General features: G+C 51.4%; 1 protein-coding gene across 2 annotated transcripts in view; it reads right to left on the bottom strand.

Annotated features, from left to right (window-relative positions):
- The window catches only part of CNPY1 (canopy FGF signaling regulator 1), a 43,597-nt gene that overhangs the window by 5,510 nt on the left and 14,404 nt on the right, over nucleotides 1-23,683 (bottom strand). Inside the window, exons 1-2 of one of the 2 annotated variants that reach the window (XM_027538495.1) lie at nucleotides 1,764-2,198; nucleotides 1,226-1,429 (exon numbers count right to left, since the gene is read on the bottom strand). In XM_027538495.1, the coding sequence (XP_027394296.1) occupies nucleotides 1,226-1,369 (144 nt within the window). In that variant the 5' untranslated portion in view covers nucleotides 1,370-1,429; nucleotides 1,764-2,198. Of the gene's footprint in view, nucleotides 1-1,225; nucleotides 1,430-1,763; nucleotides 2,199-23,683 lie in introns of those variants that run through there. The other variant, XM_027538494.1, reaches the window with a different exon arrangement.

The raw sequence follows: 23,683 nt of genomic DNA, 5'->3' as shown, positions 1-23,683 counted from the left end.
CTTGTCAGTCACTCAGGAAACTTTCTTTTCTAACAGTTAGAGATCCATCTATAAATTCACTTCGCTCCCCCCACCCTCTGCCCCCAAATCTGACATTTCTGAAAAGAGGGTGCTCAAATGTACCCATGCTTCTGAAACCCTTAAATTCTGACTGGAGTATGTGTCTGCCTTGGGGAAACACAAGCTTACACTCTTAGGAACCGTAATGCTAAACGGTGTTCACTGGAGACTTGGAACTCATTTTCCAAGTTCATTAAGTGAGACTCAAAAAAATTTTAAATGGCATTTAAAAATATTTACCTTCCACTATCACGTGCTTATGGAAGGCCTGTGAAATATAAGCACACTTCCTCTCTGCAGTCCCCCTGCTACAGTATCTTCAGCCCTGAATTATTGCCTTGGCTTTTTAATTAAAACGAAATCTTCCAAAGTCAGCTGCAGCCCTTCTATCAGGGGGTCGGCATGTCTGACATTTTGGCCACCGCGTGAATCACAGACATTTCTTAAACAGGCTTTCCCATCACTGGGTCTGACTCAACAGCATAAGTCAAGTGAAATCTCTTGCCATATATTTGGTAGGCACATTCCGAGTCAGAGGCCACCGTTAAAGTAAAATAAACATCATGAAGGGAGGAAATGTGCCACAAGGCCCACGATCATACCTAAGCCTTTGTTTAACCGAGTCTGTGCTAAAGTAGTTGAATTAACTCCGGAGGAGAAAGAATTCTCCCTCTTCTGTGAAGCCCGAGGAGAAAAAAGTGATGTGCGTCACTCTCCCTCCATCGAGTGGCTATCCGTATTTGAAAACAGCACTCATTTCATTTAGGTTTTAATCTCAGAACCACAGCCCCTGATGCCTGACACGGGAGCCTGTATGAGAGCTGCCCGCCCATGGGACCGACTGAGTCGCCTTCCCCACCGTCCCCGGGAGCAAAGCGACCTGCAAACGGTGCCTGCAAGTCACCAGGACTTGTAACATACTTTCTGGAAAATATCACTTAAGGGTCTCCACGAGATGAAAATACCACGGCCATGCAGTGTGCGAAAGGCAAGTCACTGAGCGCCTGGTTAACACCGAGAAAGCAGCAGAACAGCAACGCTAACAGACAACATTTTAATGGGCCTGTCTGGAAACTCAACAAAATCCCAAACAGCAAGAAATTCCTTTAAAGTACCAAAAACACATTCACGGAGCATAGAATTCCTCTGCGGAAAAAGAGCTTACCGCGAATTTCAACGGTCTGTAAGCATCTGAATAAAAATAGAATTTTTTAAATTCTTTGTATATTTTGTCTCCTTTCCTCGGAGCAAATCTCTTGAAAGTCTTCTCCTTCGTCACGGGGTCTTCTTCGAGTCTGTAGTCATTCATCCGCTCGCACACTTTGTCCAGGAGGTCTGTGAGGAATGCCTCCGACTGGGCTAAGGGAATCTATGAAGAAAAAAACAAAAACAAAAAAGGCAGGAAACTTGACTTAGTGTTACCTAAGAGCCATCGCCCTGAATGCACGTGGCAGCACCCCACCCCCACCCCTCACGCGTGCAAAAGTCTTCCTGTCCGATAACTGCCAGTTATATTATTTACAGCATTTAAGAGGTTAGCTTAAATTCCTGTTTTTAACAGGTGCCTATGTTTGGAAGTGATCAGAAGAAAAACTTCTCTTCAAACTAGCAACTATCCTTCCACAGGAGATAATTTCTGAAAATCACGGAACATGCAGAAGAAGGCTCTGAGCCACAGAGAAGGGCTGTTATTATCTATTTACTTGCGAGAAACCGACAGACAGGAGCCGGAGCGCGGGCGGTCTCTACGCCGCGCACCCCTCGAGCTGGGCCCAGGCCCGGGCTCGCGCTCCGCAGCCGCCTGGCCCCTCGGCGGCCGCCGGGGTCCTGGGCAGGGCCGGGGGCCGCGTGGCGGGGAGAAGCCGGGCGGACGGCGTGTCGCCGCTCGCGGGGCGCGGCCGCGGGCGCGTCGTCTTTGGAGCAGCCGGTGTGGGGTTCCGCGCGCCCCTCTCCCTCGGCGAGGATTCAGGGGACCCTGTGACCACCACGTCCGCCCCGCGCGGGGGTCAAAGAGCACCCGCGCCCTTGGTAACAGGGACAAAAAAAGGAAAAAACCCTACTCGGGGGCCGTCTAGACAGGTCAAGGTGCAGGAGGCCGCGTCCCCGCGGCTCCTTCCGGAAGGGGGCGGGGACCTGCCAAGGGCGCCGCGGGCGCGCCGCGGCCCCGGCCTCCGCGGGCCTTTCTGCCTCTCCACCCTCTGCTGATCAAAGCAGGAAGTTTGCCTGACAACCGGGGTGAAAGGGGCCGGATCACAAATGAACTCGATTTCGGCGCTGTGCATATACCGCGCCTCCATTGTCCCCCTTTCAGACGCAGTGTGAACCCTTCCGGTGCCGGCGACCGCGCGGCGCTCACGGGCGCGCTCCGGGCGCACAAAGGCCCCGCGCCCCGCCCGCCGCCCGCGCCCCGCGCCCCTGAGCGCAAACCTGCTTGCAGCCCCGACCGCGCCGGCGGCCCTGCGCTCACCCCCGGTCCCAGCAAGGAGCCAACTCTGTGCGCAGGGACAGGGCACCGCGGGAACGTTCCACCGCCCCCAGCACGGGCGTGGGGGTGAAATTTCCCACCTTCTCCCCGCGAACCTGGAGACCGACTCCGAGCTGCTTTCAAGGCCCCTGCGGTCAACTTGGCAATTAAGTCGTTTGTTAAACTGGAGTCTACTGCAACATCCTTTATTCGCTAAAATATCGGTTTTTTTTAAAGGAGTGATTTTTTTTCATGTCTACGATCAGAAGACCCTTTAAAAAGTAGCTGAAAGTGCACAATAAAAACACAATAAATACAATGGAATCACACTTCTAATTGTGCCATGTAAGCCTCATAAGTTGTAAACACAACCAAAAACATAGGTTAACCAACCAAATCTATTTTATGGACTTACGGAGACGAAAGATTATACGTGTTGGGACTTAAAAGCTAGAAAAGAGAAGTCAGTTCTTAAATTACAATTAGTCAAGCAGATCGTGAACAGAATGAGTATGGTCTTCACTCTGCCAGGCGAGTGATGCTGTGTCTCTCCTGGTCTGGTCCATATGAAGAGGCTCCTAGCACTTCCTGGATGTCAACAAAGCGGCGCTTTAACCTCCAAGTGAAGAGCTGGCGCTTTCATTTAGAAACCTGTCATCGGGAATGCCTTCTCTCTGCCCCTCCCTAGCCCTCTCCCCAGTCCCCAGTCTCAGCGTTGGGGAGACGCTGTCACTGAGAGAGAGGTTCTGCGTGCTGGAGGGTGCTGCTGGAACCCCGGACGAATACGCCACACTAGTTCCCGTGGCGCCGAGACCACTTTCGAAATCCTTTTGTACAACAGACCTGATGTTCTGAGCGGCGTACGAAAACCCTGGGTATATAAGATCTGAACAAATCAGAACGTTAATAACGTGAGACCTTCCACAACTTACTTTTGAGAGCCATTTTATTTCCCGGTTGGCGCTTTTTAAAACAAAACAAAACAAAAAACCATCGCCACGTGATAACTTTCTACGAAACAGGATTGTTTTTCTTGTTTTGAAAGTGGGATTTTGTATGTCTGAATAGAGTAGTATTGCACCAATTTTAACACAAATATGTGATATGCAGGGATCAACACGTGAGTTTTGTGGATTTCATACGCCTTTGAAGGCTAACTGGCTTTTTGATGTAATTAGCTGGCTCTTTCTAGTAAACGTTCTTTAATAGAAAGAGCAGGACATGTTGCTGGCAGAGAGCTCAGAAAATGCCGTTTTACAGTCTTCACTGAGAGCAAGAAAGAAAAACACACAGCAGGAGACTAGTAGAGTTCGTTCCACAGGAATATTTTTTAAAAAATTGACCTAAAATCCCAATCAAAGCATCTGATTTTGCGAGAAGATTTTAAAGAAAAAGATGCTTATGCATGGCAGCTCTTTATACGTTTATTAAAATGCACACAATTAGGGTTTAACATGATTCCACTTTTAAAATGCACACAATTAGGGTTTTAAATGATTCCACTTAGCTGAACTACTTTCACTAAATTTAAAGACTGTTCGGGGAATAATTGAGGCTTTTTCTCCCCTCAAAGTGTTTTGATTTTAAGAGTGCAATAAGTATTGAGACAAGTGGAATAAAACCGAGGCTTTCTTTCTATACTATGAAGATTTTGAATAGTACTTGTCAATAAAGCAACTCCTATTGTAGTCTTAGGGGAGCGTTGCCTCCGTCCTGGAAGGAGGGTCTCAGAGATACTAACCTCATTAAAATATGAATGAAAAAGGCCGCCATCATTGTATCGGGAGAAAACTGATTCACCAGCCATTACTTTTACACATGGACTCGTTTGGTGTAAGTTACGAATACAAAAACAATCCGTTATGATTTCCTTGCTGTCTCAGTGCACTCTCAGAGTAAAATCCTAACTTTTCTCTTTCTGAAACCAAGCTGTGACTCTTTTTTTTTTTTTTTTTTTTTACCTTTAGGCCTCTTCTGACCATGCGCTTGTTCTGTGAGCAATGACATGGGGATGGGAGGAGGTACTCATATTCCAACTTGAAAACAGAAAAGGGTAGCTGAAAGTTTGGGCTTCAGTTTCTCTAGAAAGCTGGAGTTCGGGAATTACTCCAGCCCGTTATGACAGCACTTTAATAACAGTCAATTCCAGGGTGCTCTCCGTGTTGGTCCATTGCTATGTCCCTGCTAATCTTGTAGCAAATGTCTTGCTTGATAGCTATCACAATCAGGCAGCGATACGACTACGTTACAGTCCACAGTCGGACGTGAACACTGTCCTTGTGGCATGCTGTCTCCTTCATAACAGCCTGACAATCTCAGATAAATCTTACTTATCTGGATGCTTATTTCGGAATGTCCCTGAGATAGGAAACCAGCACTTAACCTGCTTAGTTTCACATTGTTGCAAAGGTTTCTTTCTGGAGGTGTCGTTAATGTAAAAAATTTAATTGCATTATAGCAAATATTACATCTACTTTAATCACTAACTTTTCATCCATAAAAATACTGAAATCACTTCTGATATTAGTTAAAAGTCAATATTTAGAAGTGAAAATTCAAACCCCCTTTGCTTTAGGCTACAACAGGGAGACCATGAATTCAGAAACTCTTGTAAGTTGATGAGATATATAATTAGCTTTTATGTTAATTGACTGCTATGAGTTTGTTGTGTGACACTTCTTCATATAATATGCAAATAGCATTGACGGTTTAGTTTTATTGGACAATATAATTAGAAATCTAAAGAAGCTCATTTCGATGAAGAATAACAAAGGTTGATAAATTTTCCAGTGTTCTGTATATCAGAAAAAAATGAATCCCATCTGGACTTAATCAATAAGAGAGATTTTAAGCAGCCTTTGTTCAGAGAGCCAAAGCCAGCCAACATATAACAGAATTAATATTAGCTTTTTCAGCTACATAAATTTGATGTTAAAACAGGTAAATTTGTGCAATCAATAAAACCTTGGGGGCAAAAATACAAAGACTGCAGCACAATTTACCACAAATGACACAATAAATTTATGAAAACAACATCAAAATTTTGCCTCCTTTAATCTGAATACTGAGAAAAAGTCATTATTTGAAATAAATATTTTGCAAGTGTTTCCTATTTTTATTCCTGGACGTATTATGTCAACATAAAGTATATCCTCAGATTGTGAGAAGAATAGAAATAATAAAATAATAATGTGATTTTGGGGCAAATTTTTCCTAGAATTCAAAACTATTAAAATTTCAATCACATTTTAAAAAAATTCTGGAGCCTGTTTTCAGCTAAACGATGTAGAAAACTTGAAAGTATAGAAAAATTGCATAATGGATCACTGTTAACGAACTCCAAATGGGGGTCATTGAACCTAATTTGACTTCCTAAAGTTAAAAAATACATACTTTCTTTTCATAATTAAATAGAAAATTGGCACTGCCATTTGATTTCTCATCTTAAAAAGTATTCTATTAGTCTTGTAAGAAAGTTTGCTTTTCAAACATTTTTAGGTGAACTGAAATACAACTATCCATGTGAAAAATGTTACAATTTCTCAATCGTTGTTAAAAATCACTCTAAGAGAGGATTTAGGGCGACCTTTTCACGCTGCTTCTGAGCTTTGACCTCTGCCGGCTTACCCCGGAAGGATTTTGCAGATTAGAAAAAAAGGAAGAGAAGACAGTGGCAGTGCTTAAAAGGGCAAAGGCAGTAAGAACCGCAGCGGATGGAGGTGATGGGAATGTGTTCACTCAGCCAACAGTATTTATTCAACTCCATGTCCGTATCAGGCAAACTTACCTCTCTAATTCAGGCTTTTTAAAGGGGACTTTCTTGTGATTCTGAATAAAAATTCAAAGAAATACTTGAAAAAGACTGCCTGGAAGAGAGCCAGTAAATCCCAGTGATGATAGTATGACTCCTTGTCTATCAACTTAGCTAAAGATCACATAAATACATATCCGCGTCCTTATGTTACAATTTTCCGCCCCTCACCTCCCAAATCTGCCAGTCTTTCACTGTCTTGCTTCTGAAAACACAATAGGTATCCATTTCTAACCATTTCTGCAAACTGCTTTCCTGGACTAGAAGTGAAAAGTCACCCACGGGAACTCTGCCGTGGCACTTGCCGGTTGCGTCACCCTGTGAGATCTCGTCTGAAAGTCTCAGCTCTCAGAGGCAAAGGACGGAGACTAGGGTCAGTGCAGAAACTCGAGGTGTTTCGTCTCCCTCACTGCGGAGACATGCGCACACAGACGTCCCGCTGGCCACAAAGGAATCCCTTTCTTTAAAAATAGTTTTAAATAGAAAAAGTAACATATTCACCTGATTTTTTTTTAATCGGAAAGGAACAAAAGCATAGAGTAAAAAGTAAGACTGACACCTCCCCCAGAACGCCTCCCCAAGACCCTAAAGCCCAGCTCTCCATCCTCCAGAAACAGTCTTGGTGCGCGGCTGCGTGTATGTGAGTGAATGCGTGTGCATGTGTGTATGTATGTGTGTGCAGGTCTGTATGTCTGTGTGCCTGTGTGTCCTTGGGTGCCTGTGTGTCCCCGTGTGTCTATGTGTGCTTGTGTGTATGTGCGTGTGGGTCTTATGTGCATGTGTCTGTGTGTCTGAGTATATCTGTGTGTGCATGTGTATGTGTGCATGAGTGTCTCTGTGTGTGTCCATGTGCATGTGTGTATATGTGAGTGAATATGTGTGCATATGTGTGCATGTGTGTATGTGTCTATACGCATATGTGCATGCAGGTCTGTACGTATGTGTGTCTGTGTGTGTCCTTGGGTGCCTGTGTCTACACATGTCTATGTGTGCGTGTGCACATGTGCCTGTGTGTCCCTGTGTATCTATGTGTGCCTGTGTGTATGTGTCTGTGTGTCCATGTGTGTCTATGTGTGCATGTGTGTGTGCGCGTGTGGGTCTGTATGTGTCTGTATGTCCGAGTGTATGTGTGTGTGCATGTGTGTGTGTGCATGTGGGTCTGTATGTGTCTGTGTGTGTCCATGTGTGCATGTGTATATGTGCGTGTGGGTCTGTATGTGTCTGTGTGTCCGAGTGTATCTGTGTGTGCATGTGTGTGTGTGCATGTGGGTCTGTGTGTGCATGAGTGTCTCAGTGTGTGTCCAAGTGCATGTGTGTATATGTGAGTGTCCATGTGTGCACTTCTGAGCGTCTTCCTCTTTGTACAAGGTCCAAGCCCAGCACAGCCCCTGGCTTTCTCACTTGGGGATTAAAGGGCTTGGGCACATCCAGAAGGCTGAGGACGGTCTCCCCTTGGACCTTGGATAAAGGACACTCACGGCGAGGCGGCTAAACTTAAATCCATGCAGATTCAAAGATGCCCCATGTCCTGAGGACCGGTTCAAAGGGAGCTCCTGGCCAGTGTGAGCTACGGCAGAATCCCTCTGGATTGTTTGTTAAACATCAGTCTGGGGACACGTCTTACCTTATTTTATCCTGAAACAATAGTTTTGAGGGGGTGAGGTGAGTGTTTCGCCCCCTTTCCTGGCTGAGTAGCCCTGGCCCGGAGACTTCCTTCCACGGCCGTGATGCGGCCAGGCCATCACGCTGAGGACTCAGCCATGCAGACACTGGGGCAGGAAGGCCTTGGAGACTCCCTCCCAGGTGGGGAGACTGAGGCTCCGACAGGGGCGACTTGCCAGGGCCCCACGGGCAGAGCCGTTTCAGTTGGCACACCGTTCTGCGGCCCACGAAGCGGGCAGCAGGGCCATCCCCCAGCTCCCCTAGACCTCAGGTGGTGGAGCCGGTAAAGAGGTAATTAAGGTAAAAACCTGATGCCGGGAAGGATTGAGGACAGGAGGAGAAGTGGGCAGCAGAGGATGAGCTGGTTGGCTGGCATCACCGATGTGGGGGACGTGAATGAGTTCGAACAAACTCTAGGAGATGGTGGAGGGCAGGGAAGCCTGGAGTGCTGTTCCATGGGGTCACAAAGAGTCAGACATGACTGAGCGACTGAACAACAACACAGCTAAGCTAAGGTCACCAGTTCCGAGGGCCCTGACCTGATCTGACCAGCGTCCTTCTGAGACGGGTTCAGGACACAGACACGCGCAGAGGGACAGCTTGTGAGGGCACGGCGGGGCGGGGGTGGGGGAGATGGCATCGACCAGACAGGAGAGAGGCCTCGGGAGGAGCCGGCCCTGCCCACACCTGGGTGGGGAGTCCCAGCCCCGGACTGCAGACAATATCTTTCTGCTGTTTAAGCCGCCTGGTCCGTGGGACTTCGGCTGCCAAGCTCCTAACGCAGTCCCAGACCGTATTCAGCCCCGGCCTGAAGTCTTGCGAGTGCAGCCCACGCCCAAGAGGTGACCGGGGCTGCTCAAGGGCCTGCTGTCACGAGGGGACAGAGCAACACGAGACGCAGGCTGGCGCCTTGGTGCACGTGTGCTGTGATCCCGTCCGAGCCAGGGCGACCCTGCACAGGCACCCTCAAACACCTCCACCCTGGTCGGCACTGCCTACAGCCTACGGAGGCCGGACCACACGCTGGCCCCCTCGCTCGCCAGAGGCCTGGCCTATAAACCTGGGAGGAAAGCCCCAGCTGCTCTCGTGTGTCTGACCAGGGCAAGCAACTGGTAGGAAGACCCTTTGAGAATTCGGCTCGACACACAGATGTAAAAGGACATGATGTCTTTCCCTCTGATGGACGCCGACTGTTTTAGCATGTGGATTACCTCACAAGTGAAGCGGACTGAAGGAACGCAGACCGATCTCGGCAGCCTCCCTACCGGTGGGCTAGTAGACAGTGCTGGGACTCTGACGCAGCGCCTTGAAAAGCCAGCCTGAGGACGTCTCACCGTTCTCACCCCTTCCCGTCCTCTCAGAATCAGAGAGCTGCCAGCCACGGGCATCCAAACCCATGGCACGCAAAGCGTGGACCGAGGCCCAGCAGTCTTGGCCTCAGGACCCCGTGCCCCTACCTCAGACCCGCCGCCACTCTCCCCGTCCCCGGGCCCCTCAGGTGCTGCGTGCACAGGGAGGGGCCTCACAGCCTGGGATCCTGCTGACGCTCGGGATGGTGGCGGCAAGAGGGGGCTGCCCGCTCTGATTTTCTATTTTCTGCTTCTGTGCTCTGCCTAAGAAAGAGCAGAGACTGGAGGAACGGCCATTTGTACAGAGAGACTGAGTCAAAGGCTTGTCCTTAGAGATGCGTGTGGGGTGACCTGCAAAGAGGCCTGGGTCCTCAGCCCGGACAGCACCTCTGGGTGGACCTCATTACCCCATTACCATGATGAGTGCTGAGCTGAGTGAGACAGCAGGTGACAAGTGAGCAGACCCAGACCCAGGGCCCTGATCTTTCATCCACAAGCAGAGAAAACTGAAGGGGCCAAGGAGGTGACGGTGAGGGGCACAGCCTTCCTGGACACCTGCCTTGAGGGGCGATTACAAGGCTGAACACTGAAAACAAAACTGAGCTCGTTCTCCGTGCCATTATTTTTCTCTCCTGTGGTTCTGGCCTTCCCTCTGTTCTGCAAACCCACACCAGGCGGGGGTGTGGTCCCCGGTGTGACTTTGCTGGGAGGTCCTGGTGCCGGGAGGAGCATCCCAAGCTGGGAGTCCATGTTAGGGCACACCCTCCTGCCCCAGCCGGGCGCCCAGGCCGTGGAGTAAAAAACAGTAGAACAGAAAAGGGTCATGTTTTTTCTGATGCGCCAAACTCAGGTCACCCAACACTAGCAGCGTTAAAACAGCTTTAACACGACATTTGAGATCCTGCATCTCCTCCTGGCTCGGAAGTGCCTTTGTCTCAGAAACCAAAAAAAAAAAAGCTTGGGGACTTCCCTAGCTTCCTGCTGAGCTATTTCAAGTCCTAAAAGATGATGCTGTGAGAGTGCTGCACTCAATACGCCAGCAAATCTGGAAAACTCAGCAGTGGCCACAGGACTGGAAAAGGTCAGTTTCATTCCAATCCCAAAGAAAGGCGATGCCAAAGAATGCTCAAACTACCGCACAATCGCACTCATTGTACACACTAGCAAACTAATGCTCAAAATTCTGTAAGCTAGGCTTCAACAGTACATGACCCGAGAACTTCCAGATGTTCAAGCTGGATTTAGAAAAGGCAGAGGAACCAGAAATCAAATTGCCAACATCCATTGGATCATATTAAAAGCAAGAGAATTCCAGAAAAACATCTGCTTTATTTACTATGTCAAAGCCTTTGACTGTGTGGATCACAACAAATTGTGGGAAATTCTTAAACAGATGGGAATACCAGACCATATTACCTGCCTCCTGAGAAATCTGTATGCAGGTCAGGAAGCAACAGTTAGAAACAGACATGGAACAACAGACTGGTTCCAAATTGATAAAGGAGTACATCAAGGCTGTTTATTGTCACCCTATTTATTTAACTTATATGCAGAGTAACCTTGACTGCATGAAGCATAAGCTGGAATCAAGATTGCCGGGAGAAATATCAATAACCTCAGATATGCAGATGACACCACCCTTATGGCAGGAAGCGAAGAAGAACTAAAGAGCCTCTTAATGAAAGTGAAAGAGAAGAGTGAAAAAGCTGGTTTAAAACTCAACATTCAAAAAATGAAGACTATGGCATCCAGTCCCATAATTTCATGGCAAATAGATGGGGAAACAATCGAAACAGTGAGAGACTTTATTTTCTTGGACTCCAAAATCACTGCAGCCATGAAATTAAAAGACGCTTGCTCCTTGGAAGAAAAGCTAGGACAAACCTAGACAGCACATTAAAAACAGAGACATTACTTTGCTGACAAAGGTCCTTCTAGTCAAAGCTGTGGTTTTTCCAGTAGTCAAGTATGGATGTGAGAGTTGGACCTAAAGAAAGCTGAGTGCCAGAGAATTGATGCTTTTGAATTGTGGTGTTGGAGAAGACTTGAGAGTCCTTTGAACTGCAAGATCAAACCAGTCAATCATAAAGGAAATTAGTCCTAAATATTCATTGGAAGGACTGATGCTAAAGTTGGAACTCCAATCCTTTGGCCACCTGATGTGAAGAACTGACTCATTGGAAAAGACCCTGATGCTGGGAAAGATTGAAGACAGGAGGAGAAGGGGACGACAGAGGATGAGATGGTTGGATGGTATCACCAACTTGATGGACATGAGTTTGGGTAAACTCCGGGAGTTGGTGATGAACAGGGAGGCCTGGTGTCCATGGGGTCCCAGTGTCAGCCAGGACTGAGCTACTGAACTGAGCTGGCATTCTAGTGATTAAGACTCCAAGCTCTCAGTGCAGGGGGAACGGGTTTGGTCTCTGATTGGGAAGTAAGATCCCACATGCTGCACAGTAATGTCAAAAACAGAAAAAAAGAGGCACCCAGTTCTGAGCCAGTCAGTCCCGGGGTGGTGACCAGGTGTCTTGTAGCTTCAGGTGCAATGGGGGCCAGAGATCAGTAAACCGCTGAACTGTGTAGGGAGCCACCACCCCCTGCCCGGGGGGAGGGTTATCGGTGCTCCTGCTTTCCTGCTAATTCTTGGGTTCCAAGTCACAGCATCTCTTAAAGCCTCAAAAGAATGGATACAAACATGGGCCTGATTGAGATCCCCAACCTCTCTCCACAGAAGGACAGAGAAGGGACTTCTCTGGGGGTCTAGTGGCTGGGAGTCCACCTGCCACTGCGGGGGACACAGGCTCCATCCCTGTTCTGGGAGGATCGCACCAGCCACAGAGCAGCTGGGCCCGTGAGCCACAACTGCTGAGCCTGTGCTCTGCAACAAAAGAAGCCACCGCAATGAGAAGGCTGCACACCACAACTAGACTAGTGTCCGCTTGCCACAACCAGAGGAAAGCCCCCGCGGTAACAAACCACCCAGCACCGCCAAGAAAATGTTTTTAATTAAAAAAAGAGAGACGGTTCATAAGTCAGCTTTGTTTTGTCCCAAAGAACGTTTGGCTTGTTTGGTTTGGTTTTCCTCCTTGAGGGCCGCCAGTAAACTCGAGTCTTCCCAAATCAACGCCTTCACAAGCCAAGTGTGCAAGGAGGTGCTGTTTCACTCAAGCAACCGGGCTCACGTGCAAAGGGGGAGACGCCCGTCATCTCAGTACTACGCCCGGCCCTGGCCGGGCCCCTCCTGCGTCCCCGCTGCCCCCTTACCCCATCACAGGCCTTTCCGGGAGCCCCCGGCTCCACGATCGTCCGATTGTCCGAGTGGTGGGCGCCCATGAGAATCCACAGCCTCCTCGAAGCCCCTTCACTTCGGACATGTAGGGAGTTGCCCACATTTAAAACGAGATGAATGATTCTGCTCCGAGCATGTCTGCACATGAGATACTTTTTCTCCTGTTGGATTATTTTCTCAGGTCGTGTTCCTTAATGTAGGCTGCTGCTGCTGCTGCTAAGTCGCTTCAGTCGTGTCCGACTCTGTGCGACCCCATAGACGGCAGCCCACCAGGCTCCCCTGTCCCTGGGATTCTCCAGGCAAGAGTACTGGAGTGGGGTGCCATTTCCTTCTCCATAACTAAGTCCTATTTGTTTTTATCTACTGATGCTTCTCGTCAGACCACGAACCCCAGTCTGCCTAACAGAGAGACACCTGTGAAAATAAACGACGAACCCAGTCCGGGCAAAGTGCCTCAGCGGTTTCCCTAAAGAGGAGTGGCTCCCTCCAGGCCTGTGTGCCAAGTCCCTAGGAAGCCTGCTCCAGGGGGGCGGTGAGAGGAGGAACAGGTGGGGTTTATCACAGGGCCTGTGGCACCGCTCAGCGTCCATGGGGCTCTGCTCGCTCACAGCAGTGTCTCCACTTTGGCCCTTACTAATGCTTCCAAAAGGAGCTGGACCTGAGGTCGCTTTGTTCCATTTGAGCCAAGCTTTCTTTTTCACTATTGGATAAAAATGAACAATTTCAAGAGGTAATGCGAAAGCTCTTTCTCCCTGATTTCTGTGCGTTTGGATAACTGTTATCTTTCTGCTCTTTAACACCCAGATCTTGGAGGAGGGTTATATTTCTAAATATATTCTATATTTCTAAATTGGGAGTAAGAAATGTTCATGAGTCTCAGTGAACTCCGGGAGTTGGTGTTCGACAGGGAGGCCTGGCGTGCTGCGACTCATGGGGTCGCAAAGAGTCGGACACTACTGAGCGACTGATCTGATCTGATCTGATCGCTGCCAAAGGGAAGCTGTGGGTGGGACCTGGGCCGTAGGTGGGGCCGATCTGTGGATGGGGCCTGGACCATAGGTGGGGTCTGGGTTGTGGGTGGGGCCTGAGCTGTGGGTGGGGCCTGGGTTGTGGGTGGGGCCTGAGCCGTGGGTGGGGCCTGGGCCGTGGGTGGGGCCTGAGCCGTGGGTGGGGCCTGGGCCGTGGGTGGGGCCTGAGCTGTGGGTGGGGCCTGGGCCGGGGGTGGAGTGAGCGTTTTGGGACCTCTCCACTGGGCTCCTGGATCGCAGAGGCCACGGGCATGGCTAAACTCCACTCAGCGAGCGCAGTGCTGGGAAGCCGGATGAGTGGACTGCTCTGAGGACAGGGCAAGCTCCCCACCCGCGCGGCAGCCGGAAGAACGGTTAGGGTTAGGGCCCACAGACCCAAGCGGTGAAGGCTATCACCGCTTTACTGAGCACCTGCTGGGGTCCAGACACTGGGTTAGACGTGAAGAGACAGCAGTGGGCAAAATTAAGGTGGCCCCTGCCCTCCCAGAACCTGTGGTCTGGCCCCCACCGGAAATCACACAGGGCCATGTTGGCCTCGAGGTTTGTATCCATGAGCCAAGACCAGTTTTTACATTTACAAATGGCTTGAAAAAAAATCAAAAGAATATCTTGTGACACATGAAAATTAAATGCAATTCGAATTTCAGTCTCCATGGTAAATCTGTCTGGTTCTTTCCAGAAGACTCTTGCCCAGCCCTCCTCTGACGAGCTGAGCCCCGGTGCCCGGGTGGGCTCCTGACCGCTGCCCCATCCCCCACCCGGCCCCACCCTCTGAGTGATGTGGTCCAGGTTCCACAGCTCCCACCACCCCAGCGTCCTCCCTGCTCTGGCGGCCCACAGTGCCTCTCTCCCGGAGGACCCAACAACAGGTGTCCCAGACGTGTTTACATACACACGCGTGCACACAAGCATGTGCACACACATATGGACACACATGCAGATACTGAGGGAGCCTCATGGCCCCCAGGGAGCCTAGGGCGGCTTCTACCTGGGCCTGCTCTCCCCCCGCCCGCAGTGGTGCCACACTCACCACAGTCGTGGAGCTTCCCGCACGCTTTGGTCTAGGAGCCACCCCCCCACACACACCGCTGGGGTGGGTATTGCTGTTTCGTATTGCAGGCCAGGAAACGGAGGCCTCGAGACATGTACTCAGTGATTTCAGGGGGCTAGGCCTGCCTCTGCCCCTGGTGCCACACAGCCGGCCCCACAGCGGACACAGCAGATGTCTGTGGCTCCCAGGGCCTGCTGCCCGGGGCCTCTCCCAGTGAGATGCCCTTCTCTCCACCTGCGAGGCTGTGCCTCTCCTGTCTCCTTCCACCAAGGCTGGGGGCCCTATCCCACTTCTCCAGGTGCACCACCGAGAGGTTGGTCTCTTGCTCCAGGTCACGGAACTTGGGTACATGCTGAAGTCAGAAGCTAGTCAGGTCTGTTTGAGGCTAAAGCCTGAGCGCGGGGGGCCAGAGGGCATGACCCCTCCCGAGCCTTTGTGGGGTGCACACTGCCCTGGGCAGACACCTGTGACCACTGGCACCGAGGGGGGGCCCCGAAGCTACTGATGGTAGTGAATAACCAGTGTCAGGGGACTCAGCCTCACACCTCAGCCGTCTTTCTCAAGACTCAGCATGTTGCTTTCCCTCCAGTTTCCAAGGAGAGAACTGTTTGAAACCGCAGATGCAAAGCTGTAGTGCGTTCCACCCAGCTCCCTTGCCAAGGGCTGCACGGCACCCACTGCCAGTCCTGGCTCCTGTTGCGCTGGGAAAACGGCACAATCCTCTAAATGCATCCCTTTATCCCTCCCCGATTGTGGAGTTGAACAATTCTGATTCAGTGGAATAAGGAGCAATTAACGGGGTGAGGGATTTATTAAGGATAAGTCATGCCAGACAGTTTTGACAGCTTGTTTTTAGTGTGACAGAATTACAAAATGCATTATGTATTTAGACTTTTGTGCAGCGTCTAATTCCAGGCTCGTGGAGTTATTCTTGCCAAATGGTCTGAACCAGCCAGGAGGAGAACAGTCTCACGTACTGGAAATGAACGCAAAGATCAAAGACAAAAGGTACAGGGCCCTCAGCTGCATGCAGGCCCAGACGGAGGCCAGGAAGGGGGCCAAGCTTCCTGAGGGTGGTGGGGGTCAGGGTCAGGGCCAGGGTTTGTTTCCCTAAAGTCTTTAGTGTGGTTCTGCCCACCACCCTACATGGGGTGGGACGTCCCAGCCCCAGCCCCGCTGCCCGCGGCCTTAGCAGCCTCTGAACGAACGTGAGGGTCCCACCCGCCCTGTGGCACGCTTGTCACTGAGGACCCTCAGCAGAAGGGCAGGGTGGGAAGGCAAACCCACTCAGCCTGGTGGAATCAGAAAGACAGAGCTGGAAGACCCCGGGGTCGCCAAGTCTAAACCTGTCTCTGGAAAGATCAGCTCACATCCACACACCTGGCACCGTGAGCGCAGGAGCGTCTTTGCAGAGGTAAGGAGCTACGATGAGGGCATATTCAGTTCGGGTGGGCCCTGATGCAGTGTGGCTGATGTCCTGCTAGGAACTGGAGGAGAGCACAGACAACAAAGGTCCGTCTAGTCAAGGCTATGGTTTTTCCTGTGGTCATGTATGGATGTGAGAGTTGGACTGTGAAGAAGGCTGAGCGCCGAAGAATTGATGCTTTTGAACTGTGGTGCTGGAGAAGCCCCTTGAGGGTCCCTTGGACTGCAAGGAGATCCAACCAGTCCATTCTGAAGGAGGTCAGCCCTGGGATTTCCTTGGAAGGAATGATGCTAAAGCTGAAACTCCAGTACTTTGGCCACCTCATGGAAGAGTTGACTCATTGGAAAAGACTCTGATGCTGGGAGGGATTGGGGGCAGGAGGAGAAGGGGACGACAGAGGATGAGATGGCTGGATGGCATCACTGACTCGATGGACGTGAGTCTGGGTGAACTCTGGGAGTTGGTGATGGACAGGGAGGCCTGGCATGCTGCGATTCATGGGGTCGCAAAGAGTTGGATACGACTGAGCGAGTGAATTGAACTGATCTTAACAGACAGTAAGACAGGAGAAGGCCACGTGCTGACCGAGGCAGAGACCCGGGGGGACACATCTCCAAGCCAAGGAACGCCAAGGACTGCAGCGACGAGAGGTAGGAAATCCATTTTTCCCTGAGTCCCCGAGAAAGAACCAACCGCTGACACCTTGGTTTTGGACTCTGGCCTCCTGAACTGGGAGCCAGCCCGTCCCTGAGGCCCGGTCTGTAGTGCTTTGTGACACGTCTAGGAAATGAAGAGCTACTGAGTGAGTCCAGACGCCCCAGAGCAGGAGGCGAGCTGTGGACGGAGGCGCTGCGGAAGCCACACTCCCATCTTGTCCTGAGAGGAAGACCGACTTCCCTCGGGGATCTGAGTGGGAAAGGGGGGCGTTCCCATGGTCTTCAGGGTCCCGGGAGGACTCAGGCCAGGGGAGAGGGAGCAGCCACCAGGCCGCTAGCCGGTACCGTGAGTCGGCATCACTCCTTTTGTTTGTAGCGATCAATTGAAACGCACGCGTGGCCAGAGTTTGGTTAATTAACCTTAATTCTGTGCTAAGCTACTGTAATCTTTAACTCTCTCCCATCACTTTCTGCCCTCTGATAATTATTATTTTTATCTGTCCATGGTTACTGAATCATCTGTTTTATCTCCTCTCCCCGAGGATAGCGTGGCACTGAATCGTTCTATACGCCCAGATGCTAACGTCAGTGTTTTCTCTTGACTAACCGGACCACGGTGCCTCTGTCTGGCTCGTATATACCGTCCAGCAGCACCATGATGGCAGAGGACGTGGGAGCCACGGGGCCGGGGGCTGGCCGTGTGCCTGGCTGCCCCGGGGTGCGCAGGGCTGAGGGCGCAGGGCAGCCTTCCCAGGTCTGCAGACGCGGATGCTGGCGTCACAGGCTCCTTTCAGGCCCCCTTGCGCCTGCTCAGCACACGCCTGACACCACACTCACAACATCGTCAGATCAAACGCCCAGGACGCTCAGCGGTGCCGGCCCTCTTTTATTACGTTTTTATTTATTCACTTTTTAACTCTTTGGCCGCATCGTGCAGCATGTGGGATCTTAGTTTCCTGACCGGGGATTAATCCCGCGTTCCCTGAAGTGGAAGCAGGGAGTCTTGACCGCTGGACCGCCAGGGAAGTCCCCGAATACTTTGTTTCCTTGACATTCCATCATCTTCCCAGGCTCTTCACAAAACAGTGGAAACAGTCCCCAAACACCTCGCAGAACTAAAGGAGAAGTGACATATCTGTCAAGCAAACAGTTATTCTTTTATTTCACAGAAATTGAGAATGAACACACTGTGAGCCAAATATTATGCTGTGAGGTGTAGGGAGCATGAGTTCAGGATAAAGCATGTCCTTCAGGAAGAGAAGTACGACAGAACACAAGCAACCAGGATAAATCACGGTTTTGAACAAACACTCTGAAAAAGCTACAAAGATACTTCGGATGTTCGGATCTTGCGAGGGAATGTCTGTATTTCAATTCCTGACAAATGCATCCTTGAACAGCTGACAACATGTCATTCTAATGCAACAGGGAGGGGGAGTGTGGTTTGTTAAGTGAACAGAGCTAACACAAATAGCTTGCCAGAGCAAAGAAAGCCGGACCACACCTCACACCACATCCAAAAACCGAGTTCTGTATAGACTCAACGTTGACACGTGAAAGCACAAACTGTCGGAAGAAAACTCAGAAACAATCAGCACAAAGATGGACATGCAGCCTTGAACGAGGTGAGACACCCAAAGGCATCGCCATGTGTGGGGCAGAGGCGCCAAGGCCTCGGACAGATGCCACCCAGAACTCGCGTGGGTGGCATGGAGCCAGCCGCCCCACACGGTACCCGGGAAATAACAACACACAAGGCAAACAGCCTCACAGAACACGGGCAAGGTCACAATAAGCAACTCGAAGCACCAGGAATCTGCTTAACATCCTGGGAGCCAGTGAAGGGGAAACTGAGACGGGAGTGAGACACCATTTTTCATGTATTACCAGGAATTAAACAATGACATCACCCAGTCCTGGCAAGAGCACAGGAGAGCCCACATGCGGCCAGCAGATACAATGTGGCAATAACCTGTGGGGAGAAAAGCTGGTGGCAAGGATTCGAGTCAAGACATGCCTGCCCTGGGAGCCCTAGGCCATGGAGAGTCTGTCTGCAGAAATCACGGGAACCACACATATATAATCAGGTTTCCCTGGGGGCTCAGACAGTAAAGAATCCGCCTGCAATGCAGGAGACCCAGCTTCGATCCCTGGGTTGGGAGGATCCCCTGGAGGAGGAAACGGCAACCCACCCCAGTATTCTTGCCTGGAGAATCCCATGGATGGAGGAGCCTGGAGGACATAGTCCATGGGGTCACAAAGAGTCAGACCCGACTAGGCGATTAACACACAGACACACATAATCAGGAGGCTGGTTGCAGTGTTGCTGTAGTGGCAACAATTGGAAGCAGCCTGTGTGTGCCCTTGTAGAACAGTCCCAGTAACCGGGCTGGGTCTCTGTCCACTGACCTGGGGGCCATCCATGATGTGTGCTCATTAAGGGAGTGTCTTGGCGTGGGCCGCCTTTACCAAACACCACCCGTTGGGTGGATTACACAGTAGAAGTATTTTCGCACAGTCCCGGAGGCTGAACATCCGAGATCCAGGGCGCAGCTGAGTCTGACGACTCCCCTCCTGCTTGGCCCACGGCCACTCCTCTTGGTGACCTCACACGGCCAAGAGAGAGGGCTGGCATCTCCGACTCTTCTTACAGGGACACCAGTCCCATGCAGTTGAGCCCCACCCCATGACCTCACTTACCCTGAATCCCCTCCTCGAAGACCTCAACACAGGCACACGGTGGGGAGGTTAGGGTTCGACATGTGAATCGGGGGAGGGGGTGGACAACCATCTGGTCTACAGGGCGAGGAACGCATTTAAACTTAACATTTAAATCGGTTTAACATTTCCATGGCCTTCAGGGGAATATATATATAGCCTGATTTTACTATTATTTTTAAATGATAAAAAGAGAAAAATGAATACATATCAGATTTGTGTGTTTGTTCAGGTTTGAGGAGGATGCTGAAAAAAGGAAGTGCCCTCATCCTGGATTATTTGAGGGAGTGGGAAGCCAGCAGGGGAGGGTGGAAGGGTCACTGACAAACTTTTTGGTGTGGATCTCAAGTTAAAATTACCATGTTACTTCTATAATTTAAGTTTTCTAATGAAGAAAAAAAAGTTGAAAACCCCAAATAGTCAGCGGGCTTCCCTGGTGGCTCAGATGGTAAAGCATCTGCCTGCAATGTGGGGGACCTGGGTTCAATCCCTGGGTTGGGAAGATCCCCTGGAGAAGGAAATGGCAACCCACTCCACTAGTCTTGCCTGGAAAATTCCATGGACAGAGGAGCCTTGTAGGCTACAGTCCATGGGGTTGCAAAGAGTCAGACACGACTGAGCAACTTTACTTCAGTTCAGTTCAGTTCAGTCGCTCAGTTGTGTCCAACTCTTTGCGACCCCACTTCAGTTCAAATAGTCAGCAGACACAGGTGCATCCCAGACCACCTGGAAACCGCTGAACACCCATCAGGGGCTCCCAGCCCACCTGTCTGGGGGACCCCAACCCCAGGAGGCCCCAGAGACCCAGCCTCTGGGCAGCATCGCCTGACCCTCCATCGAGAACTCGACTCCTCCCCTGAAACACAGGGAGAGCTGCTCACAGAGGAGCTTATTAGTGGACCCAGCGGCCTCTGGACTATGAGAGGCAACTCTTCACCCCACATTTTCTGTAGAGCTCTCCAGACGGACTGAACTCTGACCAGTCGAGGGGCCAGAGACGCCTTCTTCCCTCTGATGTTCCAGAAAGTTCAGGAGAAGAGCGTGAGAAGAGCCCAAAGAGCCTAATTATTTTTTTTTAACCGAACTTCAACAGTGGACAGGAGAGTATATTCTCTCTTCATATAAATCTTAAAGCCTCTTGGTTGGTGCTGTGCCCACCCCAGCCCTTCCGTTCGGCCTCTCTTATTGTGAGCAGGGCCCCGACTTTTCCTTCTGTCCCACGTCAAACTCGACAGGGGGACTCAGGGCCTGTCCCCACCGTGGAAGTCACATGGGAGCAGAAAGGAGGGGCGTTTGGGTCCAGCCCTTGAAAACCAAGCATCAGAGCCCCCCATCCATCCCCCCAGAAGGCTGTGCAAGCTGAGGCGGTTTCTGCATCCAGAGCTGAACCCCGCAGGAGAGGAGGTGGTCTTCACGCCCACCGAGAGCCCCCCGCAGCCCTCCGCCCTCCAAGCACGGTCCTCTGCATCCTCCAGGCGTCTCTCCTTCGTCAGAGACCCGGTTACAGGCAAAGATTCTGCACCTGCTAGGAAAACTACTGCCCCCAGCAGGGGATACTGGCCCCCGAGCCTGGGAGACGGAGGACACCGTGTCTCCAAGCAGGGTCCCTGCTCCCCTGCTCCAGCCTCCTCGCCCTTGGCCGTCCCGGGCGTCTTGCCTGCGTCTCCCTCTGAGCATCTCCAGTCCTGCTGGCCCTCCTATAAGCACTCCAGTCACCGGATCAGGGCCCATCTCAGTCCAGCATGACCTCATCTTAACTACAAACATCTCCTAAGGTCCTGTTGTCAAATAAGGTCACATTCTGAGGCTCTGTGTGGATGTGAATGGGGGGTGGGTGCTATTCAACACAGAGCGAATCACCAGATTCGCATGTGATTTTCTTCCATGCACCTTCCTCCCTGCATGTTCTGCAGGGGTGTTACACCTTCCAAAGTGGACCTGACCACAGCCGAGGGCCAACCGCTGCAGCCAGGGTTTCAATCGTAAGAGAGCCACGCAACTCCAGGTGGCCATCCTTTGTAAAGTGACAGCCACAGCTTTCTCTAAACACTGGAATTCCAAGTCTAAGTAACTAAAACTCCTGGGTTCCCCTGGTGGCTCAGTGGTAAAGTATCCACCTACCAATGCAGGAGACTCGGGATCGATCCCTGGTTCAGGAAGATCCCACAACTAGGCCGGGGCACTCCAACTACTGGGCCTGTGCTCTAGGGCCCAGGAGCCACGCTCCTGAAGCCCATGCACGCTGGAGCCCGTGCCCTGCAACAAGAGACGCCTCCGCAGTGAGAGGCCCGCGCACCGCCACGGGAGAGCAGCCCCGGCTGGCCCCAAGCGGAGGGAAGCCCGAGCAGCAGCCAAGACCCGGCACAAACAGAAAGCACCGACTAAAGAGAAAATCGACTCCTGTTGAACAGGGCTTCTTGAGCTCGGTGCTGTGGACAATGAAGACCAGCAAATCCTTTGTGGTGGCTGTCCTGTGCCCACAGCGCCCGCCTCTCCCCGCGAGGCCGGGTAGCTCCCTGGCCCCCCACTTGCCCGCCAGCCGTGTCTCCAGTGTTGCTCCAGGTCGCCCCCAGCGGACACCCACGGCCGCAGACCAGGTTCTGAGCGGAAGCCTCTTCTGAGTCACCGTGATGGGGAAGGAGGCCGTCTGGCCGCCTGGGCTTGCTGGCGGCTGCGTCCGGGCCGACCCCGGGGCAGCACGTGGTAGCATCATCAGCAGCCGAGCCCAGCCCACCCCCTGCCTCGCCAGCAGATGCACAGCAGCTCCAGGCCTCTGCTGACCGCAGGCACTGAACGCTGGTGCCCACCCCCATTTTATTTGTGAATAGGCTTCTCATCATAGATAGACTCTTTAAAAAAACTGGGTCATACTAGACCTAAATCCTGACCATCAGTCTTTGCTGCCTTCTCCTTCACGTTTATGTTTTTAAATTGAAATTCAAGGAATAGGGTCCATGTCAGGGCTCCCCAGGTGGCGCTAGTGGTAAAGAACCTGCTGCCAGTGAGGAGATGCAAGACACGTGGGTTCAATCCCTGGGTCTGGAAGATCCCCTGGAGGAGGAAATGGCAACTTGCTCCAGTATTCTTGTCTGGAGAATCCCATGCACAGAGCCTGGTGGGCTACAGTCCACGGAGTTGTAAAAAGTTGAACACGACTGAGCACGCATGCACTTCTTTTGTGGAGGACATTAGCAACAGCTTCCCTGCTAGCTCAGTTGGTAAAGAATCTGCCTGCAATGCAGGAAACCCAGGTTCAATTCCTGGGTCAGGAAGATCCCCTGGGGAAGGAATAGGCTACCCACTCCAGTATTCTTCGGCTTCCCTTGTGGCTCAGCTGGTAAAGAATCTGCCTGCAATGCAGGAGACCTAGGTTCGATCCCTGGGTTGGGAAGATCCCCAGGAGAAGGGAAAGGCTACCCACTCCAGTATTCTGGCCTGGAGAATTCCATGGACTATATAGTCCATAGGGTCGCAAAGAATGGGACATGACTGAGCCACTCTCACTTTCACTTGCCACTATTGCTTAACATGAAGCTAAATTAAAGAATTTCTTTCCCTCAAGATCGTGTGAACTTAGCATGTATGTCATTAGACTAGCCACGACATTTGAACTAGGGAGGTTCAGATTGGACTTAGAAGGTTAAAAATGTGTTTCGAGGCAGGAGGGCTCCTCAAACCTTAGACTGAGGGTGCGCTGAGCCCACGGCCAGGTGGTGGTGTGTGTGCGCGCCTTCGGCTGGGGGCCTGTGATTTCATCAGCCGATCCACCCTGCCGTCCTCGTCCTCTCCCTCTGCACTGGGACTCCAGCTCTCCCTTGTCAGGGGTGATGGCTGGTGATGCGCAGTCCGCACTCCCAGGGGCGCTGGTCCCTGATTTGTCTGCTTCCTAATCACTCCTCAGCTGAGCCTTCAGGAGCTCTGGCTGCTCTCAGCGCCTCACAGTCCATCAGGCAGACACAGCCGGGAATCCAAGCAAGATGCAGGGCCACGTGGCTAGTGGCTAGAGGGGCAGAGATCCAGGGAAATGCCCGGTCGTCAGGGAAGGGGGACACCGCCCGTCAGGTCCCTGGAGGGCTGAGCCCTGAGCCCCGCATGTCCCAGGATATATCAGACAGACCTGGGAGAATGAGAGCTGCTCACGCGCTGTAAATCACCCAACTCCCTGG

This window comes from Bos indicus x Bos taurus, chromosome 4 (genome assembly GCF_003369695.1).
Source record: "Bos indicus x Bos taurus breed Angus x Brahman F1 hybrid chromosome 4, Bos_hybrid_MaternalHap_v2.0, whole genome shotgun sequence".
NCBI lineage: Eukaryota > Metazoa > Chordata > Mammalia > Artiodactyla > Bovidae > Bos > Bos indicus x Bos taurus.
This window is presented reverse-complemented; position numbering and strand designations above follow the sequence as displayed.